This window comes from Manis javanica, chromosome 3 (assembly GCF_040802235.1).
Source record: "Manis javanica isolate MJ-LG chromosome 3, MJ_LKY, whole genome shotgun sequence".
Taxonomy (NCBI): domain Eukaryota; kingdom Metazoa; phylum Chordata; class Mammalia; order Pholidota; family Manidae; genus Manis; species Manis javanica.
Genome location: NC_133158.1, coordinates 31,984,430 through 32,008,937, shown reverse-complemented (window position 1 = coordinate 32,008,937; position 24,508 = coordinate 31,984,430). Strand labels below are relative to the sequence as shown.

The 24,508-nt window shown below is 50.7% G+C and overlaps 1 protein-coding gene across 7 annotated transcripts in view; it reads left to right on the top strand.

The window, feature by feature from the left end:
* Positions 1-24,498, top strand: part of VGLL4 (vestigial like family member 4) — a 138,099-nt gene extending 113,601 nt beyond the window's left edge. For 6 of the 7 annotated variants that reach the window (XM_017661646.3, XM_017661653.3, XM_037000412.2 and 3 more), the window contains 3 exons: positions 17,344-17,566; positions 21,422-21,545; positions 21,958-24,498. In XM_017661646.3, the coding sequence (XP_017517135.2) occupies positions 17,344-17,566; positions 21,422-21,545; positions 21,958-22,226 (616 nt within the window). In that variant the 3' untranslated portion in view covers positions 22,227-24,498. Of the gene's footprint in view, positions 1-596; positions 626-17,343; positions 17,567-21,421; positions 21,546-21,957 lie in introns of those variants that run through there. The other variant, XM_017661662.3, reaches the window with a different exon arrangement.
* The last annotated feature ends 10 nt before the right edge of the window (positions 24,499-24,508 follow it).

Below are 24,508 nucleotides of genomic sequence, written 5' to 3'. Positions count from 1 at the left end.
ACAGAGCCTCCCCTCCAGGATTCCACTAGTGGGAGGAAGGCAGAAGGAAGTTGCTTCCTACAAAACACAAGTAAGTGGGGCTGTAGTTGTGGCTGCACTGCAGGGAAAGCAGGGATTTTTCACATTCCTCCTCCGAGGGGCCAGCTGCAAGGGTGCTGGGGAGTCACATGCATGGTTGGCTGGGAGCTGGCTCCCTTCCGCAGCAGCTTCCCTCTCCTGTGTTTTGTTTAGCCTTACTTAAAGTTCTATAAAAGCCTTATGTTATGGAAGATGGAGAAACAAAGAAAGGGGAAATCGCATGCTACAATTCTGACAGTGCATCTATTTTCTCACAAAATGGAACTGTAATGATGCATGTAAAGTTTTGGCAAGACAGCCTCTGTAAATAAACCCTCCCAGAATTTACTAACCTATCCCAGGACCCAGAGGCAACGTGCCTTGCGTGCCAGCGCAGGCAGGCCCCTCACCTTGCAGCTACCTTCTCAGCCGGGGACTTTTATTCTGACAGGCACTCTGCCTATCCCGTTTTGGGCCCAGGACAGCGTGCCAAGTTTGTGAGGCCCAAGGCTTTCTTGTGGGAGGACGCTGGGCTGTCTTCATGCTCTTTGGCAATGATTAAAGTGAGGTTAGTACCAAAACCCCTTTCATTTTATTCCCTTATCCTTGCTTTTTCAAACCAGATGGCAACCTTGTATTTTCAGCTGTAATTAATTTAAACTCAGGCAGCAGGGACTGGGCGAAGTGGAGTTGATTTTGCTCAGAAAGGACAGCAGAGATTTTCCTTCTCATCTCTCTCCCCTCACCAAATGGCACCTTGTCCCAATCAGACCCGTGCCCTGTGCAGTTTCTTCTGAGAGGGGCCTGGAAGGAGAGAGAGAGGATCTCACTGGGGCAGCAGCGCTGGCCACAGTTACATGTGTGAGCTGGAAGGGTTAATGCCTATAAGTAATTGTTTCCTTAATGGATTGGAAGTAACCAAGTTTCAGGTGGTGGCTGACATGTTATGGCTGGGCTGGGCTATCTCGTGATGCCTGTAGACAACGGCACATACTTTGAGTGGCTGCTGATTTGGGGCGTATTGAGTGCTTTCTCTTCCTACACAGTTCAGCTGACAGGATTGCCTCCAAAAAGGGGTGTGTTTTAGGTTCAACATTCTTCAAGAAAATTACAAGGGAAATAAAAGCACTTGGCCACACTGAAGTCTGGAGGTTTTGACCTCAGCAATTTGATCACTTCCGTCTGTGGAAATTTGACTTGAGGCCCTCCCCTACACACAACATTGCTTCAGAGTGCAGGATCAATTAGAGATTGAGAGATCCTTCACACTGATAGAAAATGCATGCTTTTGTTTAATCTCTCAGAAACTTGTGAATAGCTTCACAGAGCAGCTGTTCCCCCCATGCTCTTCCCTCCTTGCTCTGAAACCAAGAAGTTGACAAATCACTGGCCACTGGAAAGCTCAGGGTCTGGGGGCCCTCACCTGCCAGATAGACATGAGGGGGTTTCTAGAGAAACACATTTTCTGGGCTGGATAGAGGAGTTGCAATTGAAGGTGACCTGTTAACGATAATATGTGTGCAAAGCACTTTGTAAAACTGTACAGTAATGCTATACAAATGGTAGTCATTACTGTTATTAACATTAGCCATCCTTGGATGACTTGAAGTAATCTTTAAAGGCCCATAGTGAGAAATAAGAACCACAAATATGTGGCTTGTGAGTCTCCAAAATGCTCCTGGTGATTACAGCATCCCTGCGTGCAGCCCTTACCACGTGCCTGTGTGTGCTGAATCTGCAGAGCTGGTTGGTGGATGTTCTTTGTTCATTTAATTTTTATGTCAAATGTTTGCATCACTCATGAGCATTTCTCTCATGAACACTTGGACTGTGTTTACAAAGACTTGTATTTTGTTGCTGTGGGCCAGCCCCATCCTTTCTTTTATTTTCTCTGGTGGAGAGGGACAAACATGTAGTGAGAAATGCATCCTGTTGCTCCTTTACTACCAATAATATGTCAAAACTCCCCAGGACTGAAAACTGAACACAGAATTACCATACCGCTCAGCAAGTCCCTTTGTTGGTTATATATCCCAAAGAATTGAAGGCAGGGACTCAAACTGGTATTTGCATACCCACATTCGCAGCAGCACTATTCACAATAGCCAGAAGGTGGAAGCAGTCCAGAAGTCAGTCCACTATTGGATGAACAGATAAACAAAACGTGCTCTGTACATCTAGTGGAATATTATTCAGCCTTAAAAAAACATAAACCTAACCAAGGAAGTGAAAGACCTATACCCTGAAAACTACAGGACACTCTTAAGAGAAATTAAAGAGGACACTAACAAATGGAAACTCATCCCATGCTCATGGATAGGAAGAATTAATATCGTCAAAATGGCCATCCTGCCCAAAGCAATATACAGATTCAGTGCAATCTCTATCAAATTACCAACAGCATTCTTCAACGAACTGGAACAAATAGTTCAAAAATTCATATGGAACCACCAAAGACCCTGAATAGCCAAAGCAATCCTGAGAAGGAAGAATAAAGTGGGGGGGGGATCTCACTCCCCAAATTCAAGCTCTACTACAAAGCTCTATCACAAAGCCACAGTAATCAAAACAATTTGGTACTGGCATAAGAACAGAGCCACAGACCAGTGGAACAGAATAGAGACTCCAGACATTAACCCAAACATATATAGTCAATTAATATGCGATAAAGGAGCCATGGACATACAATGGGGAAATGACAGCCTTTTCAACAGATGGTGCTGGCAAAACTGGACAGCTACATATAAGAGAATGAAACTGGATCACTGTCTAACCCCATACACAAAAGTAAATTCAAAATGGATCAAAGACCTAAATGTAAGTCATAAAACCATAAAACTCTTAGAAAAAAACATAGGCAAAAATCTCTTGGACATAAACATGAGCGACTTCTTCATGAACATATCTCCCCAGGCAAGGGAAACAAAAGCAAAAATGAACAAGTGGGACTATATCAAGCTGAAAAGCTTCTGTACAGCAAAGGACACCACCAAGCAAACAAAAAGGCATCCTACAGTATGGGAAAATATATTCATAAATGACAAATCCAATAAAGGGTTGACATCCAAAATATATAAAGAGCTCATGAACCTCAACAAACAAAAAGCAAATAATCCAATTAAAAAATGGGCAGAGGAGCTGAACAGACAGTTCTCCAAAGAAGAAATTCAGATGGCCAACAGATACACCCTGCATCACTTGTCATCAGAGAAATGCAAATTAAAAACAAGATATAACCTCACACCAGTAAGGATCGCCACCATCCAAAAGACAAACAACAAATGTTGGCGAGGTTGTGGAGAAAGGGGAACCCTCCTACACTGCTGGTGGGAGTGTAAGTTAGTTCAACCATTGTGGAAAGCAGTATGGAGGTTCCTCAAAAAGCTCAAAATAGAAATACCATTTGACCCAGGAATTCCACTTCTAGGAATTTACCTTAAGAATACAGCAGGCCAGTTTGAAAAAGACAGATGCATCCTTTACAATAGCCAAGACATGGAAGCAACCTAAGTGTCCATCAGTAGATGAATGGATAAAGAAAATGTGGTACATATACACAATGGAAAATTATTCAGCCATAGTAAGAAAACAGATCCCTACCATTTGCAACAACATGGATGGAGCTAGAGGGTATTATGCTCAGTGAAGTAAGCCAGGCGGAGAAAGACAAGTACCAAATGATTTCACTCAGATGTGGAGTATAAGAACAAAGAAAAACTGAAGGAACAAAACAGCAGCAGAATCACAGAACCCAAGAATGGACTAACAGTTACCGAAGGGAAAGGGACTGGGGAGGATGGGTAGGAAGGGAGGATAAGGGCCGGGAGAAAGAAAGAGGGCATTACGATTAGCATGTATAATGTGGGGGGGTGGTGGTACGGGGAGGGCTGTGCAACACAGAGAAGACAAGTAGTGATGCTACAGCATCTTACTATGCTGATGGACAGTGACTGTAATGGGGATTGTTGGGGGGACTTGGTGATGGGGGGAGTCTAGTAAACATAATGTTCTTCATGTCATTTTAGATTAATGATACCAAAATAAAAATTAAAAATATATATATATTATATGCTAAGCTGCAAAAAATAAAAAAATAAAAAATTAAGCAGACAATAACAAGTGTTGACAAGGATGTGCAGCTTTTGGAGCCCTCATACACTGCTGGTAGGAATGTAAAGTGGTGTAGCCACTGTGGAAAACAGTGTGACAGTTTCCCAAAAAGTTAAACATAGAGTTACTATATGACCCAGAAATTCCACTGCTAGGAATATACCCAAAAGAATTGAAAGCAGGTATTCAAATAAGTATTTCTACACAAATATCTATAATAGCACTATTCATAATCACCAAAAGCTAGAAACAACTGAAATGTTCTTTCAAAAACAACCAAATTCTGACACAGGCTATAGCATAATGAACCCTGAAGACATGGTGCTCAGGGAAATGTGCTAGTCACAGGAGGACAAACAGTGTGTGATTCTACCTACGTGAGGGGTCAGAGTCATAGAGACAGAAAGTAGAATGGTGGGTACTGGATAACAGGGAGATTGGGGGGTTAGTGTTTAATAGGGACACTTTCCGTTTGGGAAGATGAAAAAGACCTGGAGATGGACAGTGGGGATGTGTGCACAGCAATGTGAATGTCCAGTGCCACTGAACAGTGTACTTAAAAATGACTAAAATGGTGAATTTTTTGTTGTATTTTACCACAGCAAATAAATAAATATGCTGTGGACTCATGATTAACTTTAGTTCACTCGAATAAACAGTAATGAGTCTCTTAGGTGTTAAGACATACTAGGCTGAGCTGAGCAGGGCCTGGAGAGGAGCTAAGCGCTTGGTGGATGGAGACTGAGCCCTCTGAGGTCATGATCATCCAGTACCTAGTGACAGAGTCTCAGTGTGATGACTCTTGGGCTGGTAATTTTAATTTAGAGCGTAGTTTGGATTGCCCATGACCGGTTGGTTTTGGAAGTCTGTGTGAAAAGGACAGGTTGTCACTTGGGGGTGCTGGGGCTGGTAGTCCTCTGGATTCCCCCAGGGCAGTTTTAGAACCATCAACTCCAAGGTTTGGGGGAACATGCCATTCCAGTATTGAATGGAATCATCAGGTTCCCCTAGGGTCCTTCACCTTTCTCCCTTTCTTTTTAGGGTTCCAGGTTTCAGATTAAATAGGATTTCAGTAGCCCAGGGGATCGCTCTTAGGTAATAATGATGTTACAGTAAAGCTAAGCAGACAGCTTAGGGAAAGTCCATTATGAACTCCATGAAGTTTTAAAAATGAGAATATTTGTAAAGAAATGCAGTTTTATAACTCAGAAAAATTAAGTAAGCTGTCAGTATTGTTTTTCTTCAGGTCCCCTGTGAATTTTGCTGTAAGAACAGAGATTGATTAGTAATTTGCCTATCAATTATCAATATAATAGTAGCCTTTCTACACACCTGAAGATCCTCAAAATAATCTTTAATTCAGATCTTGTTTCTATTATCTAATTTGTCTTTTTTTAAAAGAGTTAACCAACCTTTTCCTCTAGTCTTTGAGAAAATAACACATGAAATGCTTAGGATTAACATTATACAATGTACTTTAAGATGGAAACAAAGGTCCTTTATTATTTTATTTTAAAGAATATTTGGTAGATGCCTCACTATATTTTATCAGGTGAATATTTGATCACTTTACATACTCAGTCCTTAAATTCTCAAACTTTCTAGTATAGTTGTATAATAATTTAAGTCTAATTTTATTTTGCCCACAAGGTTTCTGATGTCAGGGTAGGTAAATGGTTTTAAAAGAAAAACAGGCTTTCTAATTTTCAAGTGTAGTATAAATGTATTAAATTAGAGGTTTATCCTCATAATATCTTGAGAAGCCCACAAAATAATTTGAAACTGATCAGCACCATCATCCGAGTTGGCCCCTTGGGAAGGACGCCTGCACTCAGGTGGGGGAGGCGGTCTCAGCAAGCCAAAAAGCCCCTGAACGACGTCAGATGGCTTGTCTCTGATACACTTGCCCATATGATGCACATCTGTGTAGTAACTCATTTATATTTCCAGCCTAGATAGGGTCATAGATGTAGCTGAATTAAAAGAAAAAAAGCATGAGGATTTTAGGTGACCACGCTTCTGATGTGACATGGAAGTGCCATTATAAAAGGGTAGTTCTGGATGACTGCAGGTCTTGGAATAATCCTGATTTCGTGTGTTCTATTCCATTGACCTTAGTTCCTACCTTGTAGACCTTCTGCCTTGATTTTTGGTTCAGAAATATGCTACTGTAAATTGAAGGGAATTGCCTTTCCCTGTGGGCTCTGCTCTTTAGATTACATCTAGGGTATTATGTCTAGTTCTGGGTACCACACTTAAAGATGAATGTGAATTTGAAGAGCATGTGGAGGTGGGTGGCAGGGTGGTGAGGGATCTGGTATAATTTGTAGGGATTCTTGTCTGGTGAAGAGAATTCTGGGTGTGGCAGGGCTGACAGAAGCAATTTTCCAATAGCTGCAAAGAAGAAAGAGTAGAAGAAAGAGACTACATTGAGTTTTTCCAAAGGGCAGCCCTTGAACCAAGGACTCATACTAGAAAGCTTCCATTCCATTCAGTAAAACGCCCTTGTAACTGAAGCTTTTCTGTAGTGGAGTGAATTGACTGAAGAGGCAATAAGCGTCGGTGCCGGGAAGGGTGCAGTCTTTGAGGGGTGCTGGAGTTCCGCATCCCTGGCCTTCCTTCACGGCCATTGCACCATGAGCATCCAATCTTTTTTGCTCAACAGCTTATAATATTTTCCAGCGTTTTGCTGCAAATATGGAGTAATTAACTAAGAGTAACCTTTCAAAAGGATTTGAATGGAGTTAGGAAACACAGGCTGGTACCAACCCAGAAAAAAAATAGAAATGACAATGGAGGGTGTTTGAGAGCATTACTTCCCGGTGGGATGGCACTTGCTGCGGCTGGTGCCCAGGTGCCTCTGGGCCAGATGCTGCCCTGGCCTCCCAGCTTCATTAGCACCTCTTTCTTATTCAGACCAGTTAGTGCTGTTTTTCCTAAGAACTTATTTGTTGTTTGGTTGGTTCATTCATAAGTTAGTTACTGCATGCCTGGCACTGTTCTAGACACTGACTTACAGAAACGTCTGCACAGCACACGTGTGCAGATCCTCGCCCTGCTGTGTTTCACGGCAGGCATGTCTAGAGGGAACCTGTCTTCTCTCTGAGTCTCAGGTCAGTGAGTGGCTAAGAAGAGAGTGTTTCCCTCCCCTACCCTTCTGGGGAAGGGACTGGGTGCCCTGGTCCACTTTTCTAGCACAAGGAAGGTAAGTGGATCTTAGAATCAGGTGGCGGATGGGTGTGTGTTGCCGGGAGCAGCAGGATGAACAGCTTTGGGGGTGACCCCAGCAGAGCTGGCACTGGCCAGTCTTAGTGGGCAGATCCCTCTGTTTTGCCTCAGCTGTCTCAGGCCTTCCCAAAATAAGGACAGCAAAGCAGAACATTGGTGGCTGTGCAGAAAGATGATCTTTTCTAGGATTTTGTCAACATCGGACAGTGTAGCTCAGTTACAGGAGAAGAGGCACAATATTTTCCATCCTTTCTCTTGTACAAGGACTCCGTTTAATGCCAAAAATATAGTGGTTGTATTTTTTTAATTATCATTTGTCAAGAGATTACGTAATGATAAAAATGACTACAAATTTAGTAGTGGTAGGAATTTCAACTTAATTTATATTTCATGAATCTGAGCTACCTCTCCATTCATTTGAAGACTGTGAGTGTGCACATGTGGGGTGTGTGGTCTGGTCAGTCTGGGAGCTTGGTGTGCAGGGGGATCTGCTGGTTGGCTAAGGCCCTCGGGGCAGGCCCAGCCCAGCTTTGTGGCACTAGTCATCACATGGGGGGATGACGAGATGCTTTATGAGTCTTGTTCTCAGGGTCGACCTCTTTCTCCAACTGTAACTTTTCCTTTTGTCTGAGCTAATGATGGAAAATATGTACAGAACAGTTCCAGTCAAAAAAAACTAGCACCTTATTTCCATAGAGTCAAGCTAGTCAGAGACGGGAGTTGAGTTTTGCAGCAGCCTATATAAGCTCTGCTCTGTTGGCTGACATTGCTGTGAGTCCTGCCTCCCTGAAGGCAGCAGGTCTGAAAGCCAGCCCTTAAGACCCCTGAGGGCTGGAACTGGAGATGGGAGAGGCTGCAGCAGGCGCTGCACACTCAGAGCCTGTGGGGTCTTATTGTACATGTCATGCTAGCAAGCCAGTTGCTGGCCTCTCCCAAGAGGGGAAAACTACAGGCTACCCTCAGGGCAGGTGCCCCTCCCCCCATGCCAGGACTGACCCCAGGATAACCAAGGGAGGGTGCGGGACTCGTAAGGAGCTGGCCCAGGAGTGCAAACAGCTGAGCAGTCTGAGGTCACTTGGTCAGGCAGCAGCAAACATGGAGACCTGCTGCATCGCATCCGAAAAGCACGTTTATAATAAAGATCCTGAGTCACCAAGCAAGGGAAGAAATAAATGACAGGTTTGTTTCAGACAGATTTCTTAACTAAACTAGTTTAATAATGTTTTCTCTCTTAAGGCCTACGTTTGGTTATCTTAAGCTTCATGTAAGTGGCCATGGTACGTACGTGCCACAGTGTGGCTTCAGGGGACATCAGCTTGGTTTCCTCGGTGCCCCTGCGTCCCTCCTGCAGGTCTGTGCAGTGATCGTGCTCCAGGAACGGAGACACCGCATTCCCCTAGGTCTCCGTACAGAGTCACAGAGAAGAGCCAGAGGGGTCAGCACAGCACAGAAGGGGGGTTTGGGGCTGAGCCCTGCAGGAGTTGGGGAGTCCCAGGACTCCTGGAGGCTGGAGCATACCTGGAGCCACTTATGATGCTAATTTAATGCCTCTCACCCTAGAGAGGGCTTTGATTGGAAACTCTTGATCCAATTACAGAGACAGAATCCAGCTCAGTATTAGCAGAAATGTCACCTTGATACCCTCCCTTATACTATCTGGTATGTGTGATTTTTCCCCTCCAGCCCCATAGAAATGCTGTATTTCTGAAACTTATAATTTCCGCAGAAGATGGAAGGCTGGCTGACTGGGCCCTGCCCCATGTCCCGTCTGTGTGACTCTGGGGGATTCCGCCGAGTGCCATGGGGAGGTGGTGGGCATGTCAGGGTCAGCGCAGGTGTGGAGTGGGAGAAGGTGTGTGGCGCTCACAGCTGGCCCGTGGGCTCCTGTTCATCCTCCATGGGCCATCAGCGCAGCATAATGAAAAGATCTGCCGCATCCTTTCTTCTTTGCTCTGTCCAAACATTCCTGAGCCAAAGGTCTTGGGTTATAACTTGGCTGACAAGCTGCTTCCCCCTTGTACAGAGGGGCAGGTGGTTCAGCCTTTTCTGGCTCCCTGAACTGCACGTGGGGGCAAAGTCAGGGCAGCTTGCCCTCTGGCTTCTCGTTGGCGGGCCTGGCCTCGACTTGTGTTGTCACTGCTTGGCGATCATTAAATAAGCTGCATGTTGACCAATGTGCATGACAGGGAAACCTGAGGTCCAGCACCTCTTAGGGACGTCTCTGAAAACATCCAGAGGAACTCTAAGAACAGGGGTGAAAGGGGAGTTACAGAGAAAGCAGGAGAAAACGTGGGCGAGGAGCATATCTAATGAAGCATAAAGCAATGGGGGAAAGGCCAGGGCAAGTATATTAGTTTCCTGGGGCTTCTGTGACACAGGACCACAGACCGGGTGGCTCCAACACAGAACCGTGTTGTCTCACAGACCTGGAGGCTGGAGGTGTGTCAGCAGGGTGGGTTCCTTCTGAGGCCCGCCAGCAAGAGCCTGGACCTCGCCTGCCTGTCAGCCGCCAGCAGTGCCAGGTGTTCCTTGGTTTGTAGATGGCTTTGTCCCTATGTCTTCATGTAGTTTTCCCTCTGTACATGTCTGTCACTTTGTCCAAATTTCCCTCTTACATGGACACTTGTCATATTTGATCAGAGCCCACTCTTATGACCTCATCTTGATTAGCTGCAAAGCCCCTATTTCCAAGTAAGATCACAGTCACAGGTACTGGGAGTTAGCCCTTCAGTATCTTTCTGGGGAAACACAGTTCAACCCATAACAAATTAAAAGCAATTCACAGAAGGAAGTAGAACAGCCAGTAAATGTGTAAAAAGATGCTCACCTATGCTGGAAACGGAGGAAATGCAAGTTAAAACAGTGACTGATTGCACACCACGGGACTCGGAGACGTCTCTGGGTGGCCGAGGGTGGGTGACATCGAGAGCACATGTCGGCAGGAGCCCCTGCACTGCTGGCAAGGGTTTGCCACAGCTCCTGAAGGTGGGGAGCTCTGCCACCCACTGTGTCGCTTCCAGAATCTACCTGAGGGACGCCCAGAGCCCCTCGCACATGGGCCCAAGGAGACATGCACAAAGATATAAACACCATGGGATTATTTATAATAAGGAAAAACTGGAGGTTATCCAAACGCCTGTCAGAAGAATGGGTGAATAAATTGTAGTGTGTTCATATAGAAGCACGTTGTGCTGTAGGCAGATGACATGGATAAACTAGGTCACTTCTCTCTTGAGAGGGGAAGGTGAAAAGGAAGCTTTGGAGCCAGAGTAAGCACGCATCCTTGCTCTGTACTAGTTCTACAGCCTGAGGTAAGTCACTGAACCCCTCCGAACCTCAGTGTACGTTGGTACTTTGCAGCGTTGTGGTGGATTTAATAAGATAATCAGGTCTTGCAAGTGATCTGGTTTGTAGCATTCAGTAAATGACAGTTTATGATTTACACCTATTCGCAGGGATTCCCTAACTTTTAATGTGTTACGTTTTTGGACACGAAGGGCAGTGTTAAAATGGCACATGCTTCTGACTGGGGCAGCAGGTCGCAAATGTCCTGACAGAGAGTAAATGCGTGTGTCTTAGTTCCGTGTGCAGTTGACCTGTGAGCAGTGCAGGGGTTGGGATGTCAACACAGTCGAGACCCGTGTATAACTTGATTCCCTGCAAACTCACCTACTAAATAGGCCACTGTTGACAGCAAGCCTTACCACTAACATAAACAGTCGACTAACACATACTTTGTTACATGTATTATATATGGTTTTCTTACAGTAAAGTAGGCTAGAGAAAAGAAAATTTTTTTCCCCAAATTGTCAACAAATCTCCAAAAAATTTTCCAATGTATTTATTGAAAAAAAACCTCCATATAAGTGGATCCGTGCAGTTCAACCTGTGTTGTTCAAGGGGTATCTGTAGTTGATTTTTGAAATCTGAACTAGCAATAGGGATGCGCCCTTTGTGGGTAGTTGGTGGGTGGAAACCTTACGTGGGTGGATAGACGTGGTGACAGGGCAGTTAATTAGCCACCTGCTGCAGAGCCCTTCACGCCCAGGCTGGTTCCCTGGAACCTCTGAGAGGGGCAGGGCTGTGGCTTCTCCCTTGATACTAAGTGATGTGAAGGGATGACAGGTGTGGTATGCCACCCAGCCCCTCCCCCACACCCACTTGGAGGTGAAGGCGGCCTCCGCCCCCGTTTGTGCTTGTTACTGAAGCAGAGGCCCTGGGTCACTCTGAATGCCAGTGTTTCTCCACTCTTTCCTGCCAGTGAGACACAGCTCCCCATTTTGTCCCCAGGAGGGTGTGTCTGTTTCACCTCCCACCACCTCCGTGTGCAAACGTCAGCTGTGCCCAGGCCCTCCCAGGGCACCAGGCGCCCTGGGGGTGGTGTCACCGCCCCCTCCACTTCCTGTCTGGAATGGGACTGGGGAGTGGCGAGGCCAGACCGGGTTGTCTTGGAGACACACCCAAGTGCCCCCCTGCCTGTTCAGGGAGCAGAGAATTACCCTTCACACAGGAGAAAGGAGGGGGAGATGGGTGAGGTGCATGACCCAGGGGGCATTTCAGAGTGGCGGGAGGAAAGCAAAAGACAGGGGCGGTAAGTAAAGGGGGAAAACATTTTACTTTTACTTATTCCAGATGTTTAAGTGCTCCCCAAATTCTGCTTTTTCAGGAAAAAAAATGGCTTTCCTGCTGAGAATCCTCAGAAATGTTTCTTTTCATTCATGACAGATGCTCTTAACTGAATAGGTGCTTTAATCATTCACTTACTCAGTGAATAGTTGTCCAGACATCTGCTCAGCCATGTGCCAAGTGCCAGGAGAGGGCAGAGCGTGGAGGGCATCAGGGGCTCCAGTGTCTGGTCCAGCTGGGAGGCCGCCGTGGCCCTGGGAAGAGCCCCGGGAAACTGGATGCTTAGAGAGCAAGACCAGTGCCACCCACAGGGGTGGAGTGCCTCGGAGGGCTGTCCCTCCAAGCGCAGCTGGACTCCCAGGACAGATGCCTGTCCGCCTCATCCCTGTAGGCCAGGGTCTGGGAGGGAGCGGGAGGTGGTCCATCCTGGGGCGGGCGGTGAACAGGGGGATGTCCTGCCTCCGTCCCCACTTCAGACTAGGCATTTATCTATTTATCTTCCCCACCACCCTCCTCTTTGCTGTAAAACAGGGGTAGTTCCGCCTGCCTGGTCCACCCTGCAAACCTGGGCACTCAGTAAATGGCCATGGGTTGCTTTTTATCTGAAATTAAAAAAGAAATTTTATTAATATAAATATGTATAACACAGTTTGCCATTTTAGCCATTTTTAAGTGTACAGTTCAGTGGCATTAAGTACATTCCCTGAGGAAGCTTTTAAAAATTAAAAAAGCTTTACCAACATTATTTTCATTAGCGTTGGACTGTGAAGGTCTGTCACTAGCCTGGTTCCCAGAGGGCAGATGCTTTGCAAGAACTGAAATGGGAGGGGAGGAGGGCAGGGCGGCGGGGCGGTCTTGGCTGTGACCCTCACAGGCCTGTTCCCCAGGGCCTTGACCCCGCGCCTGTTTCCCTCCCGCTTTGAGCCGCTGCCAGCACCCAAGCCCTCGTGCCCGCTGGGTGTTAGCACAGCCCTTCAGTGCGCTCCTGCCAGGGCGTCCCTGCCGCGTGGGGGAGGCGCTGTGTGTTCCTAAGGGGCCGGGGGCCTGCCCCCAGGTGGCCCCCGGGGCCCAGAACAGTTCCTGGAGAGTACTCCCTGAAATGTCTCATGCTCCTGCCCTGCGGACTTAGGCTCAAGCTGGCTCTTCGCCATCGGTATTTAATGGGATGGCCGAGGCTGGGCGATGTCACACTCCTTCCCAAGGGCTTGCTTCAGCCTGAGCCCCTGGTCAGGGCGGGAAGATCGTGCTAAGGAGCGTACAAATGGCCGCGATGCCCTATGTTCACATGATGGATGCTTTCACGGTTTCCCTGGTGGGAACCTAGTTAACTTTTCCCAGACCCTGTGGACGGTTTTGTCTTCTCATCTTGGAAAGGGTAGCAGAGGGAGTGGATCGCTCCCCGGACGCCTTGTCCTGGAGGAAGGTGTAAGAGGCGTCTTCTTTCCTACCCCCTTACTTCCGTCCGTCCCCCCTGCCGGTTTCTCTCCTGAGTCGGTGGCAGGGGAAATGCCGCCCTCAGGGTGTACTTCCAGGAGGTGCGGTCAGCCGGCCCTCGGGGTTGGGACCCCCGGGAGCCCGTTAGGCTCTGGTGGGGCTGCAGCTGGTTTCCTGTGAACAGAGGTGATTGCGATCTCCAGGCAGGAAGCGTGTGGTTTGGGCCTGCGGTTCAGGAGCGCACATGACGCCTGGGAAGCGGCGGGCCTGGGGCTATGATTCATCAGGGGCGATGTGGAAAACAATGTCTGTCTTTAAGCTCTGGGAACCAGGAACATGAGCTGGAAATGTGAGTAATGTATAATTCTGCTAAAATTAACCAGCGAGTTCTTCAGATGCTTGCTTTCAGTGCCCTTCAGTGTCCTGAGCTGTGACACCCACCGTATGACGCATGTCGCTGACCGTTTTTCTGGTTAGCCTCCCCCAAAGCCCTCTCACCCTGCTTCCCAGTGCGCTGTGGGCGCAGAGCAAGCCTCGGGAGCACTGACAGTGGCAGCGGGGTGGCACTGCCCTGCCTTCCCCTCCACCATCGCTGGGTGCCTTTGGACAGCCCGTGGCCGCTCTGGGTGTCACCTTTGGTAACATGGGTCACTGGGCCGTGGCTCCACTGAGTAATGCACATGCCTGCACATGGCCCAGAGTGAGGTGGCATTGGGCGTGGGGTGCAGGGGTCAGTAGTGCTGTACATATGTCCTGGGGACCTTGGTGTTGGACAGGGACAGATGCAGCCTGGGCCTTGGCCGCCCCTTCCACCAGCGGGCGATGATCTGGCCCGACTCTCCAGCCTCTGCCGGCTCTTGCGCTCACCTGGGACCTGTGGCCCCTCCCCTGCCGAGGTAGGGGTGCATGAGAAGGCCCGGCCGTGTCCTTGCTCTGACCTTCACAGGATCGGGGCTCAGTTAACATTGGCTGACTAAATTGGAGTCTCAGTTGGATGGAGGCAGATTCCAGCAGAATGCCGTGAACCCATTCCCTGAGTTCGCACAGCTTAGTAAGTGGCCTCCAGAAACCTCATTTTGGCGGGAAGGGAGAGGCAGAGGATCGTGTCAAGGAAATAATATGTGTACCTTGTCAAACATTAGATTTCATCTCAATTTAGAAGAAAACCTGATACTACTGAACAAAAAAATATGTGTGACTATGTAGTCTTCTCCTACACGGATCCATATGCATTTACCGATAAATACCCATTTAGGTGCAAAAGCCTGTGTATCTCGGGATTGACTGGCCTGCAGTCTGTCAAGTGGAAGGTCCCCACAGCTGAACTGCAGTGACTTAGGTGTCTGGGATCGCAGCCCCCAGGTGTTCACTGCAAAGGCCTGTGATATCTTCCAACCCATCACAGGAAGATGAGATTATAGACCAGTTTGTTTCAGAACTAAGGTTTTTCTTCTTTTTGGTATTGTAATTATTTGGAAATTGCTGGGATGTGTATGGCAGATATGGGTCATACCATCTAGACTGCCTAGAACATACTCTGCCAGAATTGTCTTAATAGGCTGACGATTTATTTCTAATTGCCTTTAAGTCATTCTATATAGTCAACCAGTGAATAAAGGGGTGGGTAGATTTATCTACCCACAAATGAAATGCTCTGCCTTAAACAGTTAATCACCCTATAATTGATAATCTACACTTAACACTGATTTGGTACCAGTAAACTTCACAGACCCCCTGCACTGTGCCAGAGTGATGGGCTTTGTGTGATGTTCACTCCCCTGTCCATCCTGGTGGACCTCACCGGAACCACAGGGTAGAGCAGGACACCAGACTCAGTGGCGTGCCCGAGACATGGCGCAGCAGAACTGGGGGCTGCAGCCGGGGGCCTGCACCTCTCACGCTCTTCCTGCTGAGCCCCAAGCCCATATTGACCGGGGTGTGTGGACGCCCCTCCAGGTGGGTCTACAGCCCCGCCTCACGGCTCTGCCTGTGCACACTTCCACACCCATGGTGCCTGCCTTTCCTTATCTGCTAACCCATGTGTTTCTCTTCCTTTGTCCACAGCCGCCACAGGCCTGCCACGCCAGGCAGTGTGCTAGGCAGAGCACAACTGGGATGGGCAGGGCGCGCGGTGCACCCACAGGAGTCCTATGTGGTTGGGGGCTGCATAGAAGAAATGGTCGAAAGCCGTGAGACGGGTTCTCTGTTAAAGGTCTGCATGGGGCACTCTGGGGTCCAGAGCACAGTGGCCACAGCTGCTGGCAGGCACATACATGTAGTCATGCACACACACTCATGTGCAGTGTACAAACACAGTCATACATTTACACAAGCATGTATATTCATAAACACATATGTGTACATACAGATACACAGTCCCAGAGGCATAAAGTGGCACCTCTTATCTGAGGAGTGGCGAGCAGACTGTTGTGACTACAGAGCACAGTGCTTGGGGGCCTGGAGCCAGAGAGGAGGCTGGGAAGGTGGTTGGGCCAGAGTGGGGAGGGCCTGGGAGGCCACTGACAACGGGGTTGAGCTGCTGAAATTGTAATTCAGGAGTGGTTGCGGTTGGATCTGCATTATGAAAAGGTTACCCTGACGTGAATACAACCAAACCAGGCAATCAGGAAGGTCGGCGAATTGTCTGCTAGCCAGTGCTGGTACCCTGGGTGTGATACTGGTTGGGAACTAGGTAAAAGGTACATGGGTCTCTCTGTGTTATTTCTTCAGCTACACATGAAGGTACAATTTAAAAAGGCAAGTTCCCCTCCGCCCTCTTCCTCACGCATATGTGCACATGTATAAAATACCAAATAATGTTTTACCGTGTTCAGCCAGCTGAGGCGGCAGGCAGTGACTGCTGCTTCCTCTGGGTTTCTTAGCGCACAAGCCCCGGCCTCGCGGCCGCAGCCCAGGATGTCTGCCAGGCAGAGCATGAGTGCCTGTCGGCTTGGAGGACAATCTGCATCCCTAAAAGAAAGGTCATTGCCATCTTCACCACATTTTTCCTTAAAGGACCTGCTGATTCGTATTAAAAACAATGGCTTTGGCAGCAGAGAACCTGGTGGCTTTGAGAGGCTGAGACCCAAGGCAAAACGAAGCCCTGGAGTACATGGGAGAGAAGGGGACCTGGGCTGAGCCTCCGCCTCCAGCAGCGGTGGCATCACTCACTGGCTGTGCTGCCCAGGCCCCGCGCCATGGCAGTCTGTGCTAGGTGCGACCTGGACATGGCCGGTAGCCTGTGTTGGTCAGAGGGCAGCTGGGAGGGCTCCACACAGCACTGCCCTGTGCTAGACATGGAGCTGAGGCCTCCGTGAGTGCCTGTGGGGGCCTTTCCCAAAGTCGGTTACGCCTGGCCAGCCTGCGGTCAGCTGGGAACCTCGCTCCTTGAGCACTGCCCGGAGTCTCGGTGTGCTCATCTGGAAGGGGGTGGGTGTGGTGTCCCCTCTGACTGCTGTTGGAGGACAGACCGAGCTAATGCCAGTGGCACCTCGCATCCAGGAGGTGCCTGGTGACCGTGGGTTGTTGTCATTCTTCAGAAGGGCAGGTCCCCGTCCAGCCAGGCTGGTCCTGAGCACACAGGTCCGTCATCGAGTCTCCAAGTGAGTGGACTTTCTTGCAGAAGTGCCCGTGCATGGGACAGGCTGCAGAGCAGAGGGGTGCCTTTTGGAGTCCCACCAACCTGGGTTAGGGTCCCTGCTCCTCAACCTACTGGCGAGCATTTAACCTGAGCCTCAGAGAACAGAGATGGCAATGATACACTTCTCCACGGCACAATGAACAATGAGATGCAATACTCAGAGTGCAGTGCCTGGCACGTGGTCAGGACCCCTTTATCATTCAGGAGATGCCAGGGATCCCCTCTGAGTGCTCGTCCCTCTTTTTCAGGAACAAAGCTGCCAATGGAGACTGCCGGAAAGACCCCCGGGAGCGGAGCCGCAGCCCCATTGAGCGCGCCGTGGCCCCGACCATGGGCCTGCACAGCAGCCACCTGTACGCGTCCCTCCCCAGCCTCAGCATGGAGCAGCCCCTCGCCCTGACCAAGAATAGCCTGGACGCCAGCAGGCCGGTGGGCATCTCGCCCACGCTGACCCCAGTGGAGCGGCAGCAGGTAGGCCTCTGCCCCATAGGGTTGGCCCAGGGCTGGACGATCTCTGGGAAGGTGGGTGGTGAGGGAGGTGGGGCAGGGGATGGTGAGTGACTCCCCCTCCTCTGCACAGGGCAGGCCTGGCTGGGATTGGGTGTGTTCCCAGTGGCCTTCCTGGGCCACCCTGTTTCCTGTAGGATCAGTGGAGTGACCCCAGTGGGGATCCTACAGTTCCCTGTTATAAGGTAACACAGGTGATGTTAAACATCAGGTGGCTCTGCTCTGGGCTGGAATCTTACAAAGTCAGTGGTCATAGTGGTTTTTAGCTCCTGCTGCTCAGAAACCTGTGACTGGCAGATAAGGGTGCTTTTTTTATTAAAGGAAAACAGGGAAATTAAACCATTACTTTATAAACAGAGTTTGCTTAGTAGATAAAAAGGGTTCCTGGGGAAATAGATATTAAAAGGAGGCGTTGGCAGTGAGGTGGAAACACTGCGTGAGCCTGTGACTTTTCTCTCAACTTCTCACAACCTGAGGCTGTGACCTAATAGGTCCTCAGCCAGTGAGACTGTGGACAGCGAGGAGGCTGTGTGCTTGGTGCCACGTGCAGCAGGGGTGAGGTCTGGGCTCTGGGCTGCAGCCCTGCCCGCCGCGGGCACCTGCCTGCCGGCCTGCTGCAGGGCTTCTCCCACTTCCTGGTGCCCGGCTCTGATTCTGTCTGGAATAATGGCTTGTGGGCAGGCCCCAGGCCTTGGTGGGAACCGCCAAGAGGCCACTGAACCGTGGTGCATCCTACGCGGGAGCCAGACGTCCTGCTCCCATTTATGTCAGTCTTCCATGTAACAAAACTGGACGCCCACTGTGTGCAGGGGGTTTGCTAGATGCCAGTCAGTATATGGGCATTTACATCACAGTTTCAGTCTGGAGGAACAGGTATTCAAATAAGTGGGCTACAGTGTTTCAGCTGTTAGTCACTAGCCCGCCACTTACTCTGATTAAGAACCTGGCGCCCTGTTACTGCTGCCATTCGTGTTGGATACTTATTGGCGCTGACCGTGCTCCATGCACTCTGACGCTCTGGAGACACGGAGGTGTGCGTGCAGGACAGTTCCAGCCTGGAGCTTGCACTCCGGGGCACCAGGGGCTGCAGCACAGGTGATTCAAGCATAAAAGGGGTTTATTTCTAGGACCAGGAAAGTCAGCCCTCTGGCTGCTGCCTCTGGCAGTTTGGGCTACTCAGGGAGGAGGGGAGCCAGCGGTGCGTGGGGAGTGGAGCCTCTTGAGCCCCGGGTGGCCCGGTGGGAGGTGCTCCAGGAGCCTCTAGAGCCTCCTCCACTGTGGGCCCTTGGTGGGCCTCGCCCTCCCTTTAACTCTGTGAGCTCTAGAGTTTTCCTGCATCGTGGATTTCCATGGCCTGGAGGACCTTCTGGCTGACTTTGATCACAGTGGCTTTGTAAAAAGCGTACTGCTGGGCAGTGGCCCGAGTCTGGCGACTGCACTCCCCAGCTCTGCTCTGACACATGCCTGGCCCCCGCCTGTTAGATGTGTTGTGGGGCTGCTGAGCATGTTTTCTAGGAAGGGGAACCTTGAATTCCCACCTGCGTTCTTCAGGGATTCCTGGCCAAGTGGACAGAGCCAGGGGCCATGGAGTAAGCCCACAGCTTTCCTGGGGCAGGTACTGGGGCTGTCGCTCCCCTGACTTGGTGGCCACTGACCTGAGCTTTCATTTCAGGTTGGGGCTGGTGGTAAAGAGGTTATCAGCCTGCCTCCCCACCCTGGCTGTGGGGCCCCGTGTTTGGTTTACAGGGGAGTCCTTCATCAGCTCCTTCCTGCGTCAGCCTCGTGTGGCCTGGGCGCTCTGCTCTAACCTGAGCTCCTGTGGGGACACTGACTGCGTCTGTGCCAGGGGCCGTGCTGAGGGCAGAGATGAGCAATGGGCCCTGGTGTCCGGCTCAGTGATAGCTGCCCATTTCTGGGAGCCTTGGCTCACTTGTGAGCTGTCAGGGTGGCTGTTGTGGGGGGAAGTGTGTGTGTCGTCCGCAGCTCTGCGCTTGGGAAGTGACACAGGGAAAGGGCTTCCTGGGGCGAGGGCAGAGCTGTGTGTGACCGGCAGGCAGGACAGGCCTGCCTCCATGCACTGGCAAGTGTGACTCAGACCTCCAGGAACTGGAAAAGTTCCCCGAGGGGCACGTCTGAGGAGGCTACAGAACATGTCACCCCACTTCATGGTTAGGGGATGGAGTGTTCTGAAAGTACAGAGGTACCCAGAGGTTGGCAGCAAGTGCGGAATACAGGATATAGTCACATATTATAAACCTCAGAGACAGAGACCATCAGGATTGTCCTCAGATGGGGGCGGCCCTGGATCCAGTGCGTGTGACAGGCCCCCCGGGCCCTGCTGAGGGGCTGTGTGACCTCCAACAGGTGACCGGATTCTGACCTTCATTTCCTATCTGGAAAGTAAGGGTGCTGGCGGGGGTGGTGGGCTGGGGGCCATGTGAGGCCTGTTCCTGGTGGGTGTGTGGGGTGCAGCCAGCCAGGTGAGCTGGGACTGAGCATGTGTAGGGGGCCTCCACCCTGGGAAGCTCAGCACAGGTGGGGGCAGGGGGAGGATGCCTTGGGCACCGACCATCTGCACCGCCGTCCCGGGTGCCTACACCGGGAAGCAGCCACATTCTCTCTCAGAGTGACCTGCCCTGCTTTTGGACAGCACTGACCTAAAGGCTAGATGTTTATTCTTCAGTCTTAAGTTTCCCTAATCCATTCTGTGACACTTGGCTTTTCTTCAGCTTCTGTGACCCTGTCCGCCAAACAAGTCCCCACCTTCCAACAGTTGTGTTGGTTCAGGACTCTGGTTGCAGGGAACAGAAAGCAGCCGAGCTGGCTTAAGCACAAAAGGGAGGGAGTTTTACTGGGAGGACCCCAGGTGTCTCCCAGTGCGCAGGGCTGTGGGCACAGCTGGCTGAGGAAGGGGCCCTGGCCCGAACCTGGGGCAGCTTGCAGAGGAGACAGGACGCCCTTCCCTCCCCTGGTTCGGGGCCTGTCTGGGTCTCTGCATCCTCTTGTCTTCTCTGCTTCTCGCCCACATGGCGCTGTCAGGAGGAGAGGCTGCGACCTGGAGAAGCCCAGTTTGGTTCACAGATGTCTGTGTCCTGGGTTCTGCACCAGGGTCTGTAAAGTGAGGTGTGATCTGGAGGGGAGGGGACTGTGCTGGTGTCTGTGAGCACGCCTGGAAGGGCCAATTTACTTGCTGAATGTGGTGGTTATAAAGGCCTCACAGAGATGAACATGGTTTTAAAGGACAAGTGGAATTTGCTAGGCAGACAGCGGGGCGGTTATGGGGAAGGGGCATGCGCACTGGCAGAGCAGATGGGGTGAGGAGCGGCGTGCTCTTCCATCCCTGCCGTGATCTGTGTGGCCACAGTAGAAACCCACTTGAGCTGGCTTTGGCTTCAACCACAGGGTATGCTGGAAGGGTCTTGGGAATGCTGGGAGGCCCCAAGTACAGTGGCACAGACTGGGGAGGGCAGGGACCTTCTGAGGACAGCCGTGGTGGCTCCTCACAGCCCTCGCAGGCCGGCTCCCTCTGGGGATTGGCTGTAGGGCAGCAGTTGGACTGTTTGGAAGTACGAGACAAATGGGCTGGGCTTCCTTTGCCTTTGGGCAGGAAGGGCTTTGGATGTGTCAGCCGCAGTGAGGGTGGCGGGTGGCCCGCACAGAGGAGCTGGGGGCGGACAAATACGGGGCTGGGTTGTGCTGCAGATGGCACTCGGTTCTGTTGGGCGGTGTGGGAGGGTGAGGTAAAGACTGGACTCACTGGCCGGAGTGAGGATGCTGTCCTCCTACTCCCAGCTGATGCCAGCCCCCTCCTGTCCCCAGAACCGGCCTTCAGTGATCACATGCGCCTCGGCCAGTGCCCGCAACTGCAACCTCTCCCACTGTCCCATCGTGCACAGCGGCTGCGCCGCGGCCGGGCCAGCCAGCTACCGCAGGGCCCCAAGCTGTAAGTGATGTGGGGGTCTTTGGGGGCCTGGGGCTTCCTTGTTCCCTGGGGTGTCAGGTGACTTTGTATTCCTTCTCTATTGTGCTGCAGCCAGAACAGCTACCTTGGAGCTTATTTTTTATTGAGATTGAAAAAGTGGGTTTTATTTTAGCACATGTGCACCCAGTGTTGTGTCTGGCTTGGGTGGGGCAGAGGGGAGAAACACATGGGCCCTGACCTCTGGGGTCTCGCCCTAGTCGGGAGGCAGCAAGGTCTACCAGCATTTAATGCCTTCTCTCTTCCCCTGAACTCGCACCTAAGCCAGGGTGACCAGCATGTCACCATATTTCAGGTTCAGAGAGGTGATCTGCCCGGGAGGGTGGTGGGCCGTCTGTCCCCAGCTGACCAGAGCACTGTCCTGCCCCCCCGACAGCCACCACCTGTGACCCTGTGGTGGAGGAGCACTTCCGCAGGAGCCTGGGCAAGAACTACAAGGAGCCGGAGCCGGCGCCCAACTCGGTGTCCATCACAGGCTCCGTGGACGACCACTTCGCCAAAGCCCTGGGTGACACGTGGCTTCAGATCAAGGCAGCCAAGGACGGCGCATCCAGCAGCCCCGAGTCGGCTTCACGCAGGGGCCAGCCCACCAGCCCCTCCACGCACATGGTCAGCCACAGTCACTCCCCCTCCGTGGTCTCGTGAAGGGGGTGCCACCCTGGAGCCACGACGTCCATCTGCATGGTTTGCCTGAGCTTTGAACAGTCAGTACTTAAAAAATGAGAAAAAAAACAAAAAAAATAAAATGGGGAGGGTTTGTGGAGGGAGAAGGTTTATTTGCAAAAACCATGTCGCTGGGATTTTCATTCTAGTTTTGTACGTGCTTGGTGTCCGTCCCCGGGGCCCCTCAAGCGTGATTGCAGGAGTTGCGTGCGGAACATTGTCTAACGAAGCGCCCAACCTTCCTGCCTCGGGTACCAAAGAAACCTCTGGCGCAGGCCTGCTGCCCTGGCGGGCCGGGCTGCCGGTGACCCAGACGCTGTGTGCTTCCTGAGACCTGGGTGTGTGTGGCTTTGCTTCCAGTGCGTGTCTGTGTGTGCGTCTACTTGAAGAGAACGGAGGACTGTTGTGTCTGATTTGCACTATTGGAGGACAAAAGTTGCCCACCTGACAACTTTTTGTGAGATGCTAGTATGCTGAGGGCAAACTGCTGAGGAAACAGAGGGTTTAAGGATGACATTTCTGACCATTTGTGTGGGTTTTTCTGTTTTAATTTAGACAAAACAGCTGTGGAAAGAGAAGTCTCATCCCAGCTACAGGTCTTTATCTAGATTTCAGGTGCTTGCAACTGGGCTGCAGCCTCCCCCAGGCCCAGGCATTTTCCCCAGCAGTACGGTCAGCTGGGCTGGAGCTGAGGTGGGAGGGTCCGTAGTGCTTGCCTTGTGGTGCATGTGCTAGTGGAGAAAATAGCTGGTTTCTATTAATTGTATAGACAGTATTTACTAGCTTTTGTTCAGAATTCGTTTATTTTTGTCAGTTACAGTCCTAGATCTCTTACTGCTGGTCCAGTTGTCCCCTAAGGTTTGTACTCGAAATTCACGCTGCTCCCGAACAGTGCCGGGCCGGCCGGGATGGAGCACGCCAGGGTTTTTGCCGCAGGTCGACCTCACCATTTGTTTTCTGCACCTCTGTCCCGCTCCTTAGTGCCTCCCGGGGGAGTTGGGATTCATGTCTTCCACTTTCCCGCCCTGCAGAAACCGCTCCCTTGAACTCTTGGCTGAACAGCAGACTCCTGACAATCTCTGTAGGTTATTTTGTATGCTTCCTCGTATGCTGGGCCAAGGCCGTATACATTCCTCGGACGTTCTGCCGGCAGTGCCGCATTGCTATCGTGTGCTATGTAGTAACAGCTACTAACTAACTAGACCTTAGGTTGACACCAGCCTGACAGACGCCGTTGTGGGTGTCCAGCTGCTCCTGGGCTTGTTGAACGCCCGTTTCCGCCCCCGTCCCTGTGGGCTGCCTGCACTGCAGTCCCGCCTTGCTTCCCAGAGGGCGTAGGAAGTCACCTGGCCAGGTGACAGGGCCTGACTGCCGCACCTGCAGGGCAGTGTGGATTCAGGGGAGTCTTCAAGGCTGGTTTTCAGGAGAATTCGGTTTAGCTGGTTGATTGTGAAATTGGCAGGGAGTGGGTGACAAGGTCTGAGGACGGCTCTCACGGTCACAGGGGGGCTGCAGGTCTTTTAAAAGGCAAAAAGAAAAGCCCTTCTCCTCTTGCCCTGCACGCGTTTCACTCCCACTTAACCGGGCTTCCAGGCTTTCACATTCAGGCCCCCTATATTTTCTGTAGGAAAGATCGTTGAGAACACTTTTTTTATATAGGTAACTTTAAGACCATCATTACGCTGTGCGTAAAGAATGTACAGAGAAATTTGTAGGTATTTTTTGAAGAACAATTAATTTGTTAATGATATGTAGCTATTTAATTTTTCCCTTTCCTATTGTAATCATTCATTTTTTTTGTTTGGAAAAAAAAGTTGATCTTTTTTTGTCGTAGATTTGTGTGTAAAAAAGTGCAGGAACACAGTTAGTCTATGAGAACACTGCATCTGCCTTAACAGCCACCAGTTTGTTACCGCTACAGGCTACTGAGCATTGCCACAGAAGGCCAGCCCGCTGCCGGAGGGCTCCCCCGCACAGCCGGCAGCCCCGAGGGCGTCACACTGGGGGGCCGGGGCCTCCCTATCTGGGATAGGCAGGACCCTGCAGGGGCCTCGGGCAGAGTCCAGCAAGGCTCTTCCCAGAGCCCCACCACCCGCAGTGCTTTTGACCATTCTCTCCATGTTTGTAAATCTGTAATATACCATTCTCTGTGGCCTGTTTTTCCTGGAAGAAGAAAAAAAAGGTTTGGCAGGCCATCTTTTTTTTGTACTTAAAAGTAGCCTTAAGAACAATAATAAAGTGCTCTTAAACCACAGACTGTTTGT